We start from the raw sequence: 13,488 nt of genomic DNA on the forward strand, positions 1-13,488 counted from the left end.
GAACTGTGGAAATTACAGAAGTTCTGAAAACTTTCAACGGCTTTGCAAATTGACACTATAAGCACTTTGTGTCCAATTTCACTTCAGAAACTATGGCATTCCTTCTTTAACATCAGAATAGTATTTTTATTCTTATCACTTATGATAAAGAGAATTTTTTGGCTGCCAAGCAGAATAAAGAGAAAAACTTCCAAGCAGGAAAGGAGTCAGGAATTTGGGGGAAGGATCATGAGGATTTATGTATCTGTGAAAGGAGGAGACATAAAGCCAGTGACATACTGGTGCCAAGATTGACTTAATACAACTTAAAATGGAGGGTAAAGAGGGGAAGAGGAAATGTGGAGTCATTTCTTCGTATAAACATTTTCAGAATTCTCAATTATGTAATGCCTAATGAATGCAATTTTTTTCTAGTATAAATTAACTGATGCAAGATGTAGGACAATTTTAAAACGTTAACAACTGTTTTTAGTAAGACTTTTATTTTAAAAATTTTCAAAATATAAAAAAATAATATGGATTTAACAAAACATAATTCAACTATAAATAATAAAAATGTTGACAACCCCACATAAACATTTAATACTATAAACATTCTAAGCATACAAGAGTAGTATTCTAGTTCAAGTTTTATCTTTTTTCAGTTCAAGTTTTATTATTACTTTAAAAAAATAAACAAAAAAGCTGCTACAGCTTAACCAATTGCTTTCGCTCCACTCAAAGAGCAGGGAAATTTTTTCCCCATGCCAACACACATTCATGAAATGGGATACTTATGGGCACAGGTATTTAAAACTGGAACAATCCAGTCTCCAGACAAGAAGACTCCTTTGGTGTTTTTCAACTCAACAGTCCACCGAAATTGAGTTTAAATAAACCACTTATTAGAAGAAATCTTGTGCCAGACAATATGTTCTGAAGTAGCATCATACCCAAAACAGGTTTAGCCTTCTGAGAATGAAAAGCAGGCATCCATGAATGCTTTGCTGATACTTAAAACATTCTATCATATGAACATTCATTAAGGTGCTGGAAGGAAATCTTGGGGACAAAACAAAAAAATCCACACATCAATGCAAAAACCTACAATGCAATAATACTTCTCTTTACAACTCACCAAATGTTCCCTAAATATTTAAGAATCACTATGCCTCCTGTTGAGTGACAGACATGGGAATTTAAAGCAAAGCAGGATTACATATTTTACTATTAGAAAAGTTTTTCATTTGAAATAAGGGAAAACAGCCATGCTGAATGAGCTTTTGGATTCTAGCCAAATTAACTGCCTTCCTCTTAACAAAACAATTTTCTTTTTGGGAAGCTGGGCACAAATAAGTGTAAGGGCATTCTGCATCATATTCTTAAATTATGATGTGTTTCTAATGGGCTGGGCTCTTTATCTGACTCAGCACAGACCACTTTTATAAGTATGCTGCTACATTATAATAAATCACAAGGAATCAGATTAAAACCTAGCAAAGTCTGAACAATGGGTTCAAAAATGATACTGAAAGGTTTTATAGCACCAATGACTTTTTCCTAAGACACTTGAGGGGCCTGTATCATTTTAAAGTATGATTTATCTTGTAAACAAGACCAAAAATATTCAGTTGATCTGTATTTTGAGCATAAATATTTATAAACTCTATTAAAAAAACAAATATAGCATGACTAGAGCAGCTTAATAGTGTAAAATCTAAGTATATTGAAAAATATAGATATATAAAAGGCTTTCATTATGCAATCATGCAGAGGATACTGCTTCATTCAATTACACAAAAGTGATTCTGTACAGTTATCTACAATAGCTCCATGAGAATCCTATTTAGGAAAATAATGAAAACCTTATCTTTAATCAACATGGGGATTTTAAATATGTAACTGACTAGATCTCAAAGCAATTTTCAAAAAGCGCAGTGATCTTAGTGAGAATCAAGTCATCTTGAATTCTGATTCTCAATGGTATCTTCAATTTTGTTTTGCTTTGTTTTTAATTTTAAAAGCAAAAAATGAAAAATCAAACCAAACCAAACAAAAACTCCAGGATGACAAAGTTGCAGGTAGTGGCATGTGGTCCATATCCATTAAACAATCAACACTGTTAACACCAAGTTTAGTGTCTTCAGACAATGGTCTTTACCCTAGCAGTAAACCAGTGTAGTAGGGGCAGAAAATTCTTTGTTTACAATTAAAAATACTCAACTAATTTGGGGAAATATTTATGAACACCCTGTGGCTAGTTTGCAAATGTGAACCAAAAGTCTAACAACAACAACAACAACAAAAAAAGGCCTTGTAAACTACTAGGTCTTTAAAATATTAGAAGACTTTCCAAATTATGTATTTTTAACCAAGCCTAGAATTAACCATGCTGTATCCAACCAATGTGGATCAAAACAGTTAATTTACATTATGACTGATGTGTTTATTACATTCTTTTTACTACTCATGACAAATGCAATGCATACTCAAGGGGAAAAAAAGTTTGCAGAATGTTCAGCTTTGCACCAAAAAAAAAAAAAAAGTGATAAAGGTAGTATGGCTGGATAAAAATAAAACAAGGGTGAATAAAAATCAGTGTCAATTGGACTTTTCTAATATAGTTACTACCGAGTATAGCTTCCAACCTTTTAAATGCCTCCTGAGAATCTATGAAGGAATACTCAGAAACTAAGTGCAAACATTTCTTATAGTGCCCATTATAAAAAGGATATTGTGGGTACATATTTAGGATGAGATTTAATCAGATTCTTTATAAGTAATTCTAAGCCATATTAAGTCATACTGCTTATAAATAATTTGGACATACACTTCTTAAAATGGTTAAAAACTAGTCTTTACCAATGTTAGGCACACAACACTATTTCCTCTTGCTTTAAAGGTCGTCTTCGATGTCTTGATTGAAAGTCAAAAAAATGTGAAAAAATTATGTTAAGACATATAATTTTTAAAATATTTATAATCCACAGATCATCATTTGTCACTTGGAAGAAAATTATTTTCTTTGTTGGCTTTGAAGGGCTAAGAATTTTTTAAAAAATATTTGGGTAAATGACCTTGGCAACATCAGAAAGTATATTCAGAAGAAATGCACAAGCTATTACAGTACATAAAAAAGTACTTTATCATCTATTCAAAATTATTTTCAGTGGCTATCCTACTCCCAGAAATATATCTTAAGATCCCCCCAAAATTAAAACCAAACTCATGTTTAACTTTTTAATTCATTTTCATTTTAAATTGCTCATGCTAATGAACACAGTAGTATGGCTTTACAGATTTCCTAGACACAATCCTCAATTTGGCTCAGACTTGAATATACGTCATCCAAGAGAACTTTTTCGTTCCTTCTTAACGTGTTTAAAAAATAAATGGCTATAAAGTACGGGGAGAAAACATTTAAGAATAAGGTCAGAGCACACATTCAGATACACTTTGGACTCAGATGTACTCTTAGAGAACTGTAGAGATAAAATGCTAATTATAGTACATGTAAACATCTGTTCAAATTGATAAAGAGTGAACATAAAATAATAGGATGATATTATTGTAACAGTCGTCTCCAGACAGGAACTGGTCTTGCTCTTGCAGTCACAAAGCTAAATTCAGGCAATGATGATCTCTCTCTGCTGGAAAAAGAGAAGACTATTAAAAAAAACTTTGAAAATAGCAAATAAATCTAAAACTTGAATCACATCATAAATTGACCTCCAACTTTTCTAAACATTAAAAAAGTCTATTTGAGAAAGAAATCAAAATCAAAGTTGCAGGAAAATTACACAAAGCTTTGGGCTAAAATGATTTTAACAAAACCTCTCTGCATCATGCTTCCTTCAAACATTAGGCTGCAAAAGATCACAGCATACAACATATCTATGGTCTAAAATTTTCATTGCAAAAACTACTTAACTGATATGGAAAATTTTCACAGAGATGTGGGTAGGCAAAGAAATTTTAGGAAATCATGAACAAATTCCAAGATGTTGTAAATAAAAATGAAAACAGATACAATTTTCTTAAGGTTTCCCAAAGATTTCAAAGTAATTGCAAGATACATCTAATTTCCTTAAACTCCATATGATAATCACTTCATTTGTTAATCACATTATATGAAGTAAAAGTATACTAAGCACAAAGGCCCACAGTAAAAATAAAAGGAATACATGGAAATCAGACAGTGCCTGGTATACAAGGAGAGGCTAACTTTGGATGATGGGAAATGAGTAGATGGATGAAATAAAGTGAGGGAGGATTTAGGAAGTAGCAAGTATAAAAAGTGGATACGAAAAAAGTAGAATTTTAAAATGCTTTTAATTACATTAAGTAACAAGCACATAATATGGATAAACTGCAAGAAAGTTATACCAAATTAGGTGTTTTTCTACTAAGCAAGTTTGATGTTTTTCATTAGCAATTAATGGGAATGGCAGTCATGTTCACCAAAGTTTCTTTCCTAGGATTTTTAGGTAGCAACTTTGGAAGATTATCTATTGTCATCTGACAGGTATATAATGATCAGAAAGGAAAAATTTAAAAACTGCTCTTCCCTAAAGGCCTGTATACATACCTTTGAGCAACTAGCCAGTTCAAGAAGTTAACAGGAACAAGGTAGTTCCTGAGATCTGGGAAAAGGAAATTTTCTTCTTGTCTTACAAATATTGTACACTAGAAATTTAATTCTGCATTAAATTTCCATTTGTAATTTACAGTATTTTATAAGAACAAGAAAAGCCCCGAGAGAAAGACCAAAAAGTTAACTAAGCTAGAATTTCACGCAGGAAATTTTTGTTTTAAAAGGCTAATATAGACTTTTGTAAGTGGGGCAGGTGTGTGTGTGTGTGTGTGTGTGTGTGTGTGTGTGTGTGTGTGTGTGTGTTGGGTGGAGCTTACAAAATTTATATAAATTCTAGAAGAACTAAAACTAATTTTCTACCATTAGTCTACATTGTGTGTAAGGGGGGAAAAGAAAACATATTGATAAAGTTTGCTTCATACTCTAAAATAGCCAGTGATATTTCAACATACCAAATAAGCAACTGTTGCTTCCTTTTTGAACCCTTATAGCCAACAGTTAGTGTTCCAAGTAAGAGTGGATGAAGTCCCCCAAAATCAGTTCTAGTAAGAAGACATTTCTTTCAATTAAACTTAGCCACACTTTCTACAGGAAATCAGCTAAAACAGTGAAGTCCTGTCTTTAAACTATTAGTTGTCACATTTAATCAAATCACAATAAAACAAAAGCTATGGAATACTCTCCTATTCCTGCAACATGTTTTCATCAAATGCTTGGGTATCAGTTAAATATAAAATTTAATTTGATTATGTTACAATTATCCAGTAACATTTAAAACAACACTGCTTAAGTAGAGACACAAAATATTGGGTGAAATACGTAAAACGACAACTCAACCATCCCTTGAAATAATCCTAATCAATCTTTTAACCAGTAATACACAACATTCCTCAATTTTTTCCTGTAGGAAGAGGCGACCTACATTGCTGTCCTCAATCCTTTACCAACTCCCAACTCAGCCTGCAGCCCAGCTCTGTACTAAAGCAAAATAATCTGTTAGGAGAGCTGCAGAATTAAAAATGTGTTTCTAGTTTCAGGTAGCATATTGGTTTGTTTTTTTTTTTAAAAAAGAGTAAACTGAGATGGAAAGGACAATTTAAATCCATATTGGTGAGAGAACTGACTCTATCTGCATTACTAGCAAGTACTTCTACTTTAAAACTCTGAATTTAGAAGGAAAATGAAAAGTTACAATTGGAAAAAGGAAGTGCTGGTGAATACAGAAGTTCATCTCTCTTTTATAGGCTGAATGTAATTTGTACTGGCAAATGCAAGCATGTAGGAACACTATACACAAAACTGTACCAAGAGGCATCATATAAATTATCATAACCAAATCCAAGTTGTTTCCAATGATAAAATGATAGAAAACAACAACGATAACAGGGAGAACTGGCTTAGATATATTAAATTGTTTTGTATCAAACACTAATATAGTACCAAGGAAACTATAGATGTAAAAGGGACCTTAGAGATCATCTAGTCCAACTCTTTATTTTACAGACAAGGAAACAGCCCTGGATAAGGCAAGAGACTTGTCTAAGGCCACAGAGTTAGTTGCAGAATTGGGACCAAAAGCTAAATCTCATATAAACCTTGTCTAGTATTCTAAACTAGATCACCTTTGGATATAAAAATTAGTGGGATGGACTAGACTGGTGGCTCTTAGCATTTCTAATCATATACACTGACAGAAACCAAAAGTGTATTTTACCTCTGAAACAGACTACAACATTTATTAGTCCAAAATATTAATGCCTTACTAAATGTTGTGGAAATTCCACTAAGCCTACATATGTGTATACCTCCATCAGTACTTGTAACCCCACAAGTGACAAACTCGAACTGTATCAATTGCTTAGCAAAATACTCCCAGTGACTGAGGAGATCTTCAAGAGATTTTTGGAAAATTGATAAGAATTAACAAGGGAGGTATTTGTCACTCTATGATTGGATATTTAAATATGCATTCATTCATTCATTAATTCATCCAACAAACATTTGAGTGCCCACTATAAGCCTGGCTTTGTGATAAGCACTAAAGATAAAATGATGAATAAGACATGGTCCACCTTCCTAGAGGAGCTTGTAATCTAGTGGGGAAGACAGACATAAACCAGATAAATTATATTACAATGTAAGTACTGTAACAGAGATATGAACAAAGTGCTGTATTAAAAGGGAGGGTATAAGTATGAACTGGCGAATGACCAAGAAGTCTGCTAATTTTGTGCAGTATCTTTGAGGCAAGAACTACCATATTTACTATAAACACAATCTCATGTTCCACTCCATCAATAATTAGGAAAGCAGCAGCATCAACGTAGAGTTAAAAAAAAAAAAAATTGGCACTGAAATCAGAATGCTTGCATTCAAATCTATTTTCACCCACTAGCTATGACTGGGCAAATCATTCCATCTCTATTAGCCTAAGTTTCCTTATCTGTAAAATGGAAATGAACAATTCCTTCCTAAGTTTTAAATGAAAACATATGAAAGTACATGTAGAGTGCTAGTATTTATAAACAAGTAAAAAATTCAGTAGCAACTTAATACTAAGTAATATTTATAATTAAAATAATATTAATACTATGAATAATATAATTCTAAACCTAATTAATGTTGGTAAGATTTAATCTCCATTCTTTGGGATCACGCTGAAACATATTTGTCTTCTGATTCATTCAAAGCAACATGGCTTAAAACATTTTAAGTTCTAGGAAAACTGATTAGCTATTCATGGACTGAAATAAACAGAATATGTATTTTCAGTTACATTGTAAGGGAATTTTATAATTTTTGAAATATCAGGCTAAAACATACTAATCAAATTATAAAGCCAAAAATCAGCATGGAGATTTAACTGGCCTTTGAAAGATTTACTTTCTTTGTAATACCTGTTTGGTGTAAAGAGAAGAAACGTGAGCCTCTGCCAATTTGGCACCTTTCACGACTACTAAAAAGAAAAGAAAACAAACTTACCTAATGAATCAGAATAGCACATAGTCAACATACAAGAGACTACATAAAAATAGATCTTTGATTTAAATATATAAGTAAAAATAGTGACTTTTTGAGCAAAGTCACTATTTTGACAACTGAAATCTGATTTTGAAATTTTAAATATAAACGTAGACACGAATTGCAAGGCAAAGCATTTCTATGAAATAGTGTTACCATCAAGAAAATACACACAACTTCAACCCCAATTAGGGGGGTATGGGGAAGAAGAAAAAGAACAGCATCCTTAAGTTACTCCACTGGCAGAAGACTATGGTGGTGGTGGAACAACAGCTTTTGATTGTGAGGACCCCAATATGGAAGAAAGTAATTTTTTAAATGTGATTTTTTAATATTATCACTATAATCTCAAGAGAGGCAGAAACACTTGCAATCGAAATGATGAATTTGAAAATATAAATATGTAATCTCCCACCCCCATTCTACAAAGAATGCATTTATTTCCTGGAAACTGCCATATCAACTTTCAATGATCATGTTCACTTGCAAAAGAAATCCACTTAAAAAAATCACAGTATTGTTGCAAACGTCAAAGATTTTTATACAAGTATAGGAAGTACACACTTAAAATATCAGACTGGAACACTTACCAAACAGTGTTTTCCTAAAGTAGTATCTATAGTACATTTCTTTATTCATATATCTTCAAATGGTCAAGTTTTCTTTCATACATCCAAAATGTAATGTGATGTTTTCTTATTCACCAAATGTTAGCTCTACTTGCAGTCTGGTTCCAAACTAATCAGCCTGCTTTTAAATTTTAAGACATTTGTTGAAAATTTATAGGATCAAACCAAACTCAAGTGGTATAATTTTTAAACATTGGATTGTACATTATTGTAAGGGTACCAGTAACCATTATTATTAAGAATAAGTTAGTGATTATAGCTCCTTTTGTGATAATTGGGGGGAAGGGTAGATCACCATCTGGAATGGTCTATTTTAATTTTTTTCTTTTCTTTCTTTTTTCTTTTCTTTTTTTTTTAAAATCAAGGAACATTGTCTTGGCTTTTTTTTTTTTTTTTTTTGTCATTGCTTTTCTCTTTTCTTTCCTTTTTTTTTTTTTTTTTAAAGAGACCATTCCACTTTATTATAACATCTGGATGCATAAGGACTCATGTAAAGCAGTCATACACCATTATCATTAAAACCCATATGGTAAAATACATACACAGTCCAACAAAAGGCTAATACATAGTAAAGCCTAAGCATACTACTATGTAATATTATAATACATAACTTGGAGACTTTAGTTAGAGTACTATGTTATCTATTCAGTTTTGAAAACATTAAGATTTTAAATGCAAATTCATTCCTTATTTGGAATAAAACAAAGTCTTCTAAGTTATAACAAGTATTGGTCATAAGTTTTCAGACCTATTCATTAAATTACAAAGAACCCAAAGAATTCTGTGATGTCCAGTAGAAGTATGTAATAAAAACATTGCATATGTTTCTAGTGTGATGTCTTTAGCAATTGTTTACTGAAATAAAATGCAAACATCAATCTTTCAAAATACAAGATCAGAAGGTAGTTTTCTTCTTTTTTGTCTATTTGTGAAATCCATCTTCATCACATTTTACCAAAAATTGTTTTTACAAATATGTAAAAGTACATTAGATAATACTAATGAAACACAGGTAGAGTTCTAGCATATGTAGATCAATGATCAGTCAAATCATCTTCTCCAAGAACGAGATTCATTGTCCTCTTCTTCTTCATCATCATCTTGAAGTAATGAGTCATCCACCAAAGACTCTTCCTGAAACTTTAGGTTAAAATGTATTTAGGAATTTACCCAAAAAAAAAAAAGAAAAGAAAAAAAAGGTGACACTTTTAAATACTCATCCTCTCAACAGAGTTGAATACAAAAGGTATTTTTATAGCTAGAACATTCACAAAACAAATAAAAGCAACATTTAACCACTCAATGGTTTCTCTATATGATCTATTCTATTGCTTGCATGAAACACACTAAACAAATATCAAATAAAGCCTTTGTACATGCCATTTTTTCCTGCCTCTCTTTAGCAAATTACGCCATCTTCTGTACCTTTAAAATATTGGTCAAACTTTTTAAAAAAGAAAACAGTAAGTTTTCTCTAATTTACCCTCCTAACCTTGAATACTAAAATCAACCAAAGACTTGTATAAAATTCTACCAAGATTTATATTTATATTTATTTTCTGCTGTATGCAACAAACATTTTCTATTATTGCATTCCTTTCTTTTCCCCATTCCCTTCATAAACACTTCTCAGACTGCTATTTCAAACTTTTCAAAATACCTAATACCAGGAGCTCTCCTGCTTTTCTCCCCATTCAATTCAAACTCATGGAAGGACAAAGGTATAATCTAAAATATAAAATGACAAATCATGTATATGAGTTTCAAAATATACATTTTTATTCTTGCATTTGACTATGGATATGTATAACAGCCTTGAAATGCTCTTCAAACAAAATGAAGTGCCATTATGAAGGTAAAACATGGAATTATTTCGTTTTCCCACCTTACCTTTATTTCTTAACTTAAACTTTTTCCTAAAGTTTATTTTGTGATTAAGTAAGAGTTGCTTACTTTTAAGTTTTTGGTTTCAAAAGCCTCTAACACTTCACTGGCCCGTACCTCTTAGCCATCAGACTAACTGCTGTTACTCAAAGAAAAATGCACACTTTCATTTTTCCTGATGCTTATCCCTCCATCTAAAATACCTCTCAATTATATTACCAGCTCCAGTTCTAGCTTATGAAGCTGTTTTACTGCTTAGGGCCCAGTTCCACTATCAATACCTCCTTTAAAATTTTTGGGATGGAAACAATCACTCCTTCCTCTGAGTTTCCAGAGCATGTTGTTCAAATCTTTATTCAGCGTTATCAGTCTGCCTTTTATTGTAACTAGTTTCTTATGTGTCTGCCACCACCCCCCTTTTCAGATTATAAGCTCCTTGATGATAGATAGGGACCGTGTCTTATTCATTTTTGTGCCTATGACAGTATCTACCATATAACAGGCATTCATTCTAATGACTAAAATGATAAATGAATTAAAATAAAGGAAAGCTGAAATGTTAATAAAGCAACTGAGAATAGATTATCCTAAAACTTAAAATATTACAAGATTTCCTGTGGATAAAAATCTAATGAATAATCATTGTCTCTAAGGGTAAATAAAAATTGAGTATATATATATGATTTTCATATATTCTTTTTGAATTAGCAATCCACATTTCTTCTCATTATCCAGAAAATTTAAAGTTGTTTGCATTTATCTGATATCCCCTGCCTGGACTATGGGTCAGGAATAAAAGTTTTATGTTAAAATCATGGCCATAAAAATCACATTTTATATAAAAGCTATGAACGATTAAGGGTAAAAATAATTGGAAAAAAAATAACATACTTCTTCTTCATCAGGCTCAACTTCTTCTGTTTCAACAGCTGAAATATTAGTTACTGGTTTATTCCATGCCAGTTTTAGATCTTGCCCTTTGAAACGAGCTCCATGAACTGCAGCCTAAAATGATTAAAAATATTGGAATATAAGACATTAAAAATTTCTGAAGAAAAAAATAAATGTCATAGTGCCTAACATTAAAATTAAAATAGCTAAAGACAACTGAAGATGGCTATCTGCCCATTTGCTTTTTGATTATTTACTATTCAATTTACTATTATTATAATTTACACTTTACTTTTTATGGTTATTTACTCCTACAATCAGACTAGTAATTGCAAATTCCTTCAAAAAGAAAACAAGAATAATTTCTCATAATAAAATATAGCTATTTCACTACTGGCCAATATTTGACTAAAAGAAGTATGTCTACATGTTTATAACACAATGACAACTGCTGTTTAAGATGACAATCCCAAGGTACTTCAAGATCCTAGTTTTAATGTCTGAATCAATGTCTAAATTAGGATCAATATGCTAAATATATTTTATTTCAATTACTGTTCATTTATAAATGGTATATAATTATTAATCTTTAATAATAATTTTGCATGTGTAAAGTATATTATTTTCAAATTACATCAAATGACCAACTACCATAAAATGTTTATTATAAAACTAAAACAAAATATAAGTGTCTCAATGAAAGGAAAAAAAACCCCTCTGAACTCTTCTATTGAAAAACAGTTTTTCCTACCAAACTTTTATAACTGAATATAAAACGTGAACTTACAAAATAGTCATGTCTAAGTACTTGCTATATTAAGTGGCTGGTTTGGAAACTGCATTCAAATTAGAGTAACATGAACTACGGTAAATCAGTGTTAGCAACATATTGCCAATAACTTACACTCACACAAGATTTATAATACAATCTCAAAGTACAGCATAATGTGAAATGTAGAAACAATTACATATTCAATGATATTTGACATAAGTTGTGTGGTATTAAAATCCCCAGGTATAAATTTTAAACCTGCACATATAAATTTATGATAAATTTAAAAGATTTCATGCCTGTTCAAATGCTGCTCAGAGAATTTTTGTCACAATGTCATACAACTAGAATTTTTTTAAAAAGTACTTATATGTATTTTAGTTCCAGGACAATTTGCAATTTTTTGAAGCTATCACTGTTACATAAAAATGTATCATATTCTATAAGGAATTCCAACTGTTTAATGCAAAAATACCTACTCATAAAACTCATCCTTACATTCAGCTAAAAAAAATTCACCTAAAAAGCAAAAGAATTACTGACATTTTCAAAAATAAGTTACTGACAAAAATTTCTGATGATCTAACTTTACACATCTCTATATTCAGCACACAGCTCCTCAAATCTGTAAGATGAGGCTACAACTTTCTAAAGTTTCAACTTTAATTACAAAATGATTTACAAACTTTTTATTAACATTGCTCCATTACAAACTTGAGAATTAGGCTGTGTAAATTTTTGAAAGAACTGAGTTTTTGCTTTGTAAAGATGTAAATTTACTCAGGAAAACTAAGAACTTCTGATGTTATAAGAAACATATTCCATAATTACTTTCATTTTGATAAAACTATGTTTTATATTAGAAAAGTTCAAGAAACCAGTATTTCAGGTAATTGCAACATAAAATCTTTAAAGTTTAAACAATTCCTTCTGTAACCCACCCATTTCACTTTTTACAAAGATTCAAAATTTCAGGCCACATAATGTAAAAAAGCAGTCCATGATTATCCCTAGCCCTAAGAGATAACCACCATTCTGTGAGGAATTCGGAGTTAAATCCTACATTTATTTTTCTACACACATACTGAAAGAACTTCTGTATGCAAATATGTATGGTATGTATACGGAAACATACTAGTTTATAACTTCATGGTTAAATTATTAACCCAATTCTTTTCATAAATATCTCTCGATGTCCATACCAATAAATGTCACTTTTCTTGAATGGCCATATATATTATATATTTAGCATAATTAAAGCAATTTCTACAGATATGAACAATCTTGTGTATTTGTACATCTTGTGTGACTTTCTATTAGAAGTGAAATGTTTGACTTTTTTCACAATCTGGCCTGCTTATATTTTTCTAATTGAATGAAGTTTGGTGATATTTTGGGCAAAATATTTTCCCTGATTGGATTTTGATTTTATGATGCACCTTTTATTGGAGAGAAAGGGGTTGTTGTTGTTCTTTTGTTTTTGTCATCAAAAAGTTTTAAATTTTTCATGTACTGGAATTTACCAATGTTTTCCTTTATGAATATCGTGCCATACCTTAAAAAGCCCTCTCAATATTAAGACTATTTTTTTTAAATCCCTAGGATTTTACTATTTAAAAAAAAGAATTTTGTAGCATGTATTAAATGTTTTATGTATTAAAAAAAGAAAAAAAATTCATCCAATTTAATTTATTTGGATATTTAAAAAAGACATAATG

The 13,488-nt window shown here is 30.9% G+C and overlaps 1 protein-coding gene across 50 annotated transcripts in view; it reads right to left on the reverse strand.

Annotated features, from left to right (window-relative positions):
• Nucleotides 1-463: 463 nt before the first annotated feature.
• The window catches only part of RBM26 (RNA binding motif protein 26), a 99,233-nt gene continuing 86,208 nt past the window's right edge, over nucleotides 464-13,488 (reverse strand). For 14 of the 50 annotated variants that reach the window (XM_057299600.2, XM_063595828.1, XM_057299599.2 and 11 more), the window contains 2 exons: nucleotides 10,999-11,112; nucleotides 7,728-9,363 (listed from right to left, as the gene is read on the reverse strand). In XM_057299600.2, coding sequence (XP_057155583.1) covers nucleotides 9,274-9,363; nucleotides 10,999-11,112 — 204 coding nt within the window. In that variant the 3' untranslated portion in view covers nucleotides 7,728-9,273. The other 36 variants (XM_055096894.2, XM_055096880.2, XM_055096891.2 and 33 more) reach the window with 5 other exon arrangements.

The sequence above is a fragment of the Pan paniscus genome, chromosome 14 (genome assembly GCF_029289425.2).
Source record: "Pan paniscus chromosome 14, NHGRI_mPanPan1-v2.0_pri, whole genome shotgun sequence".
NCBI lineage: Eukaryota > Metazoa > Chordata > Mammalia > Primates > Hominidae > Pan > Pan paniscus.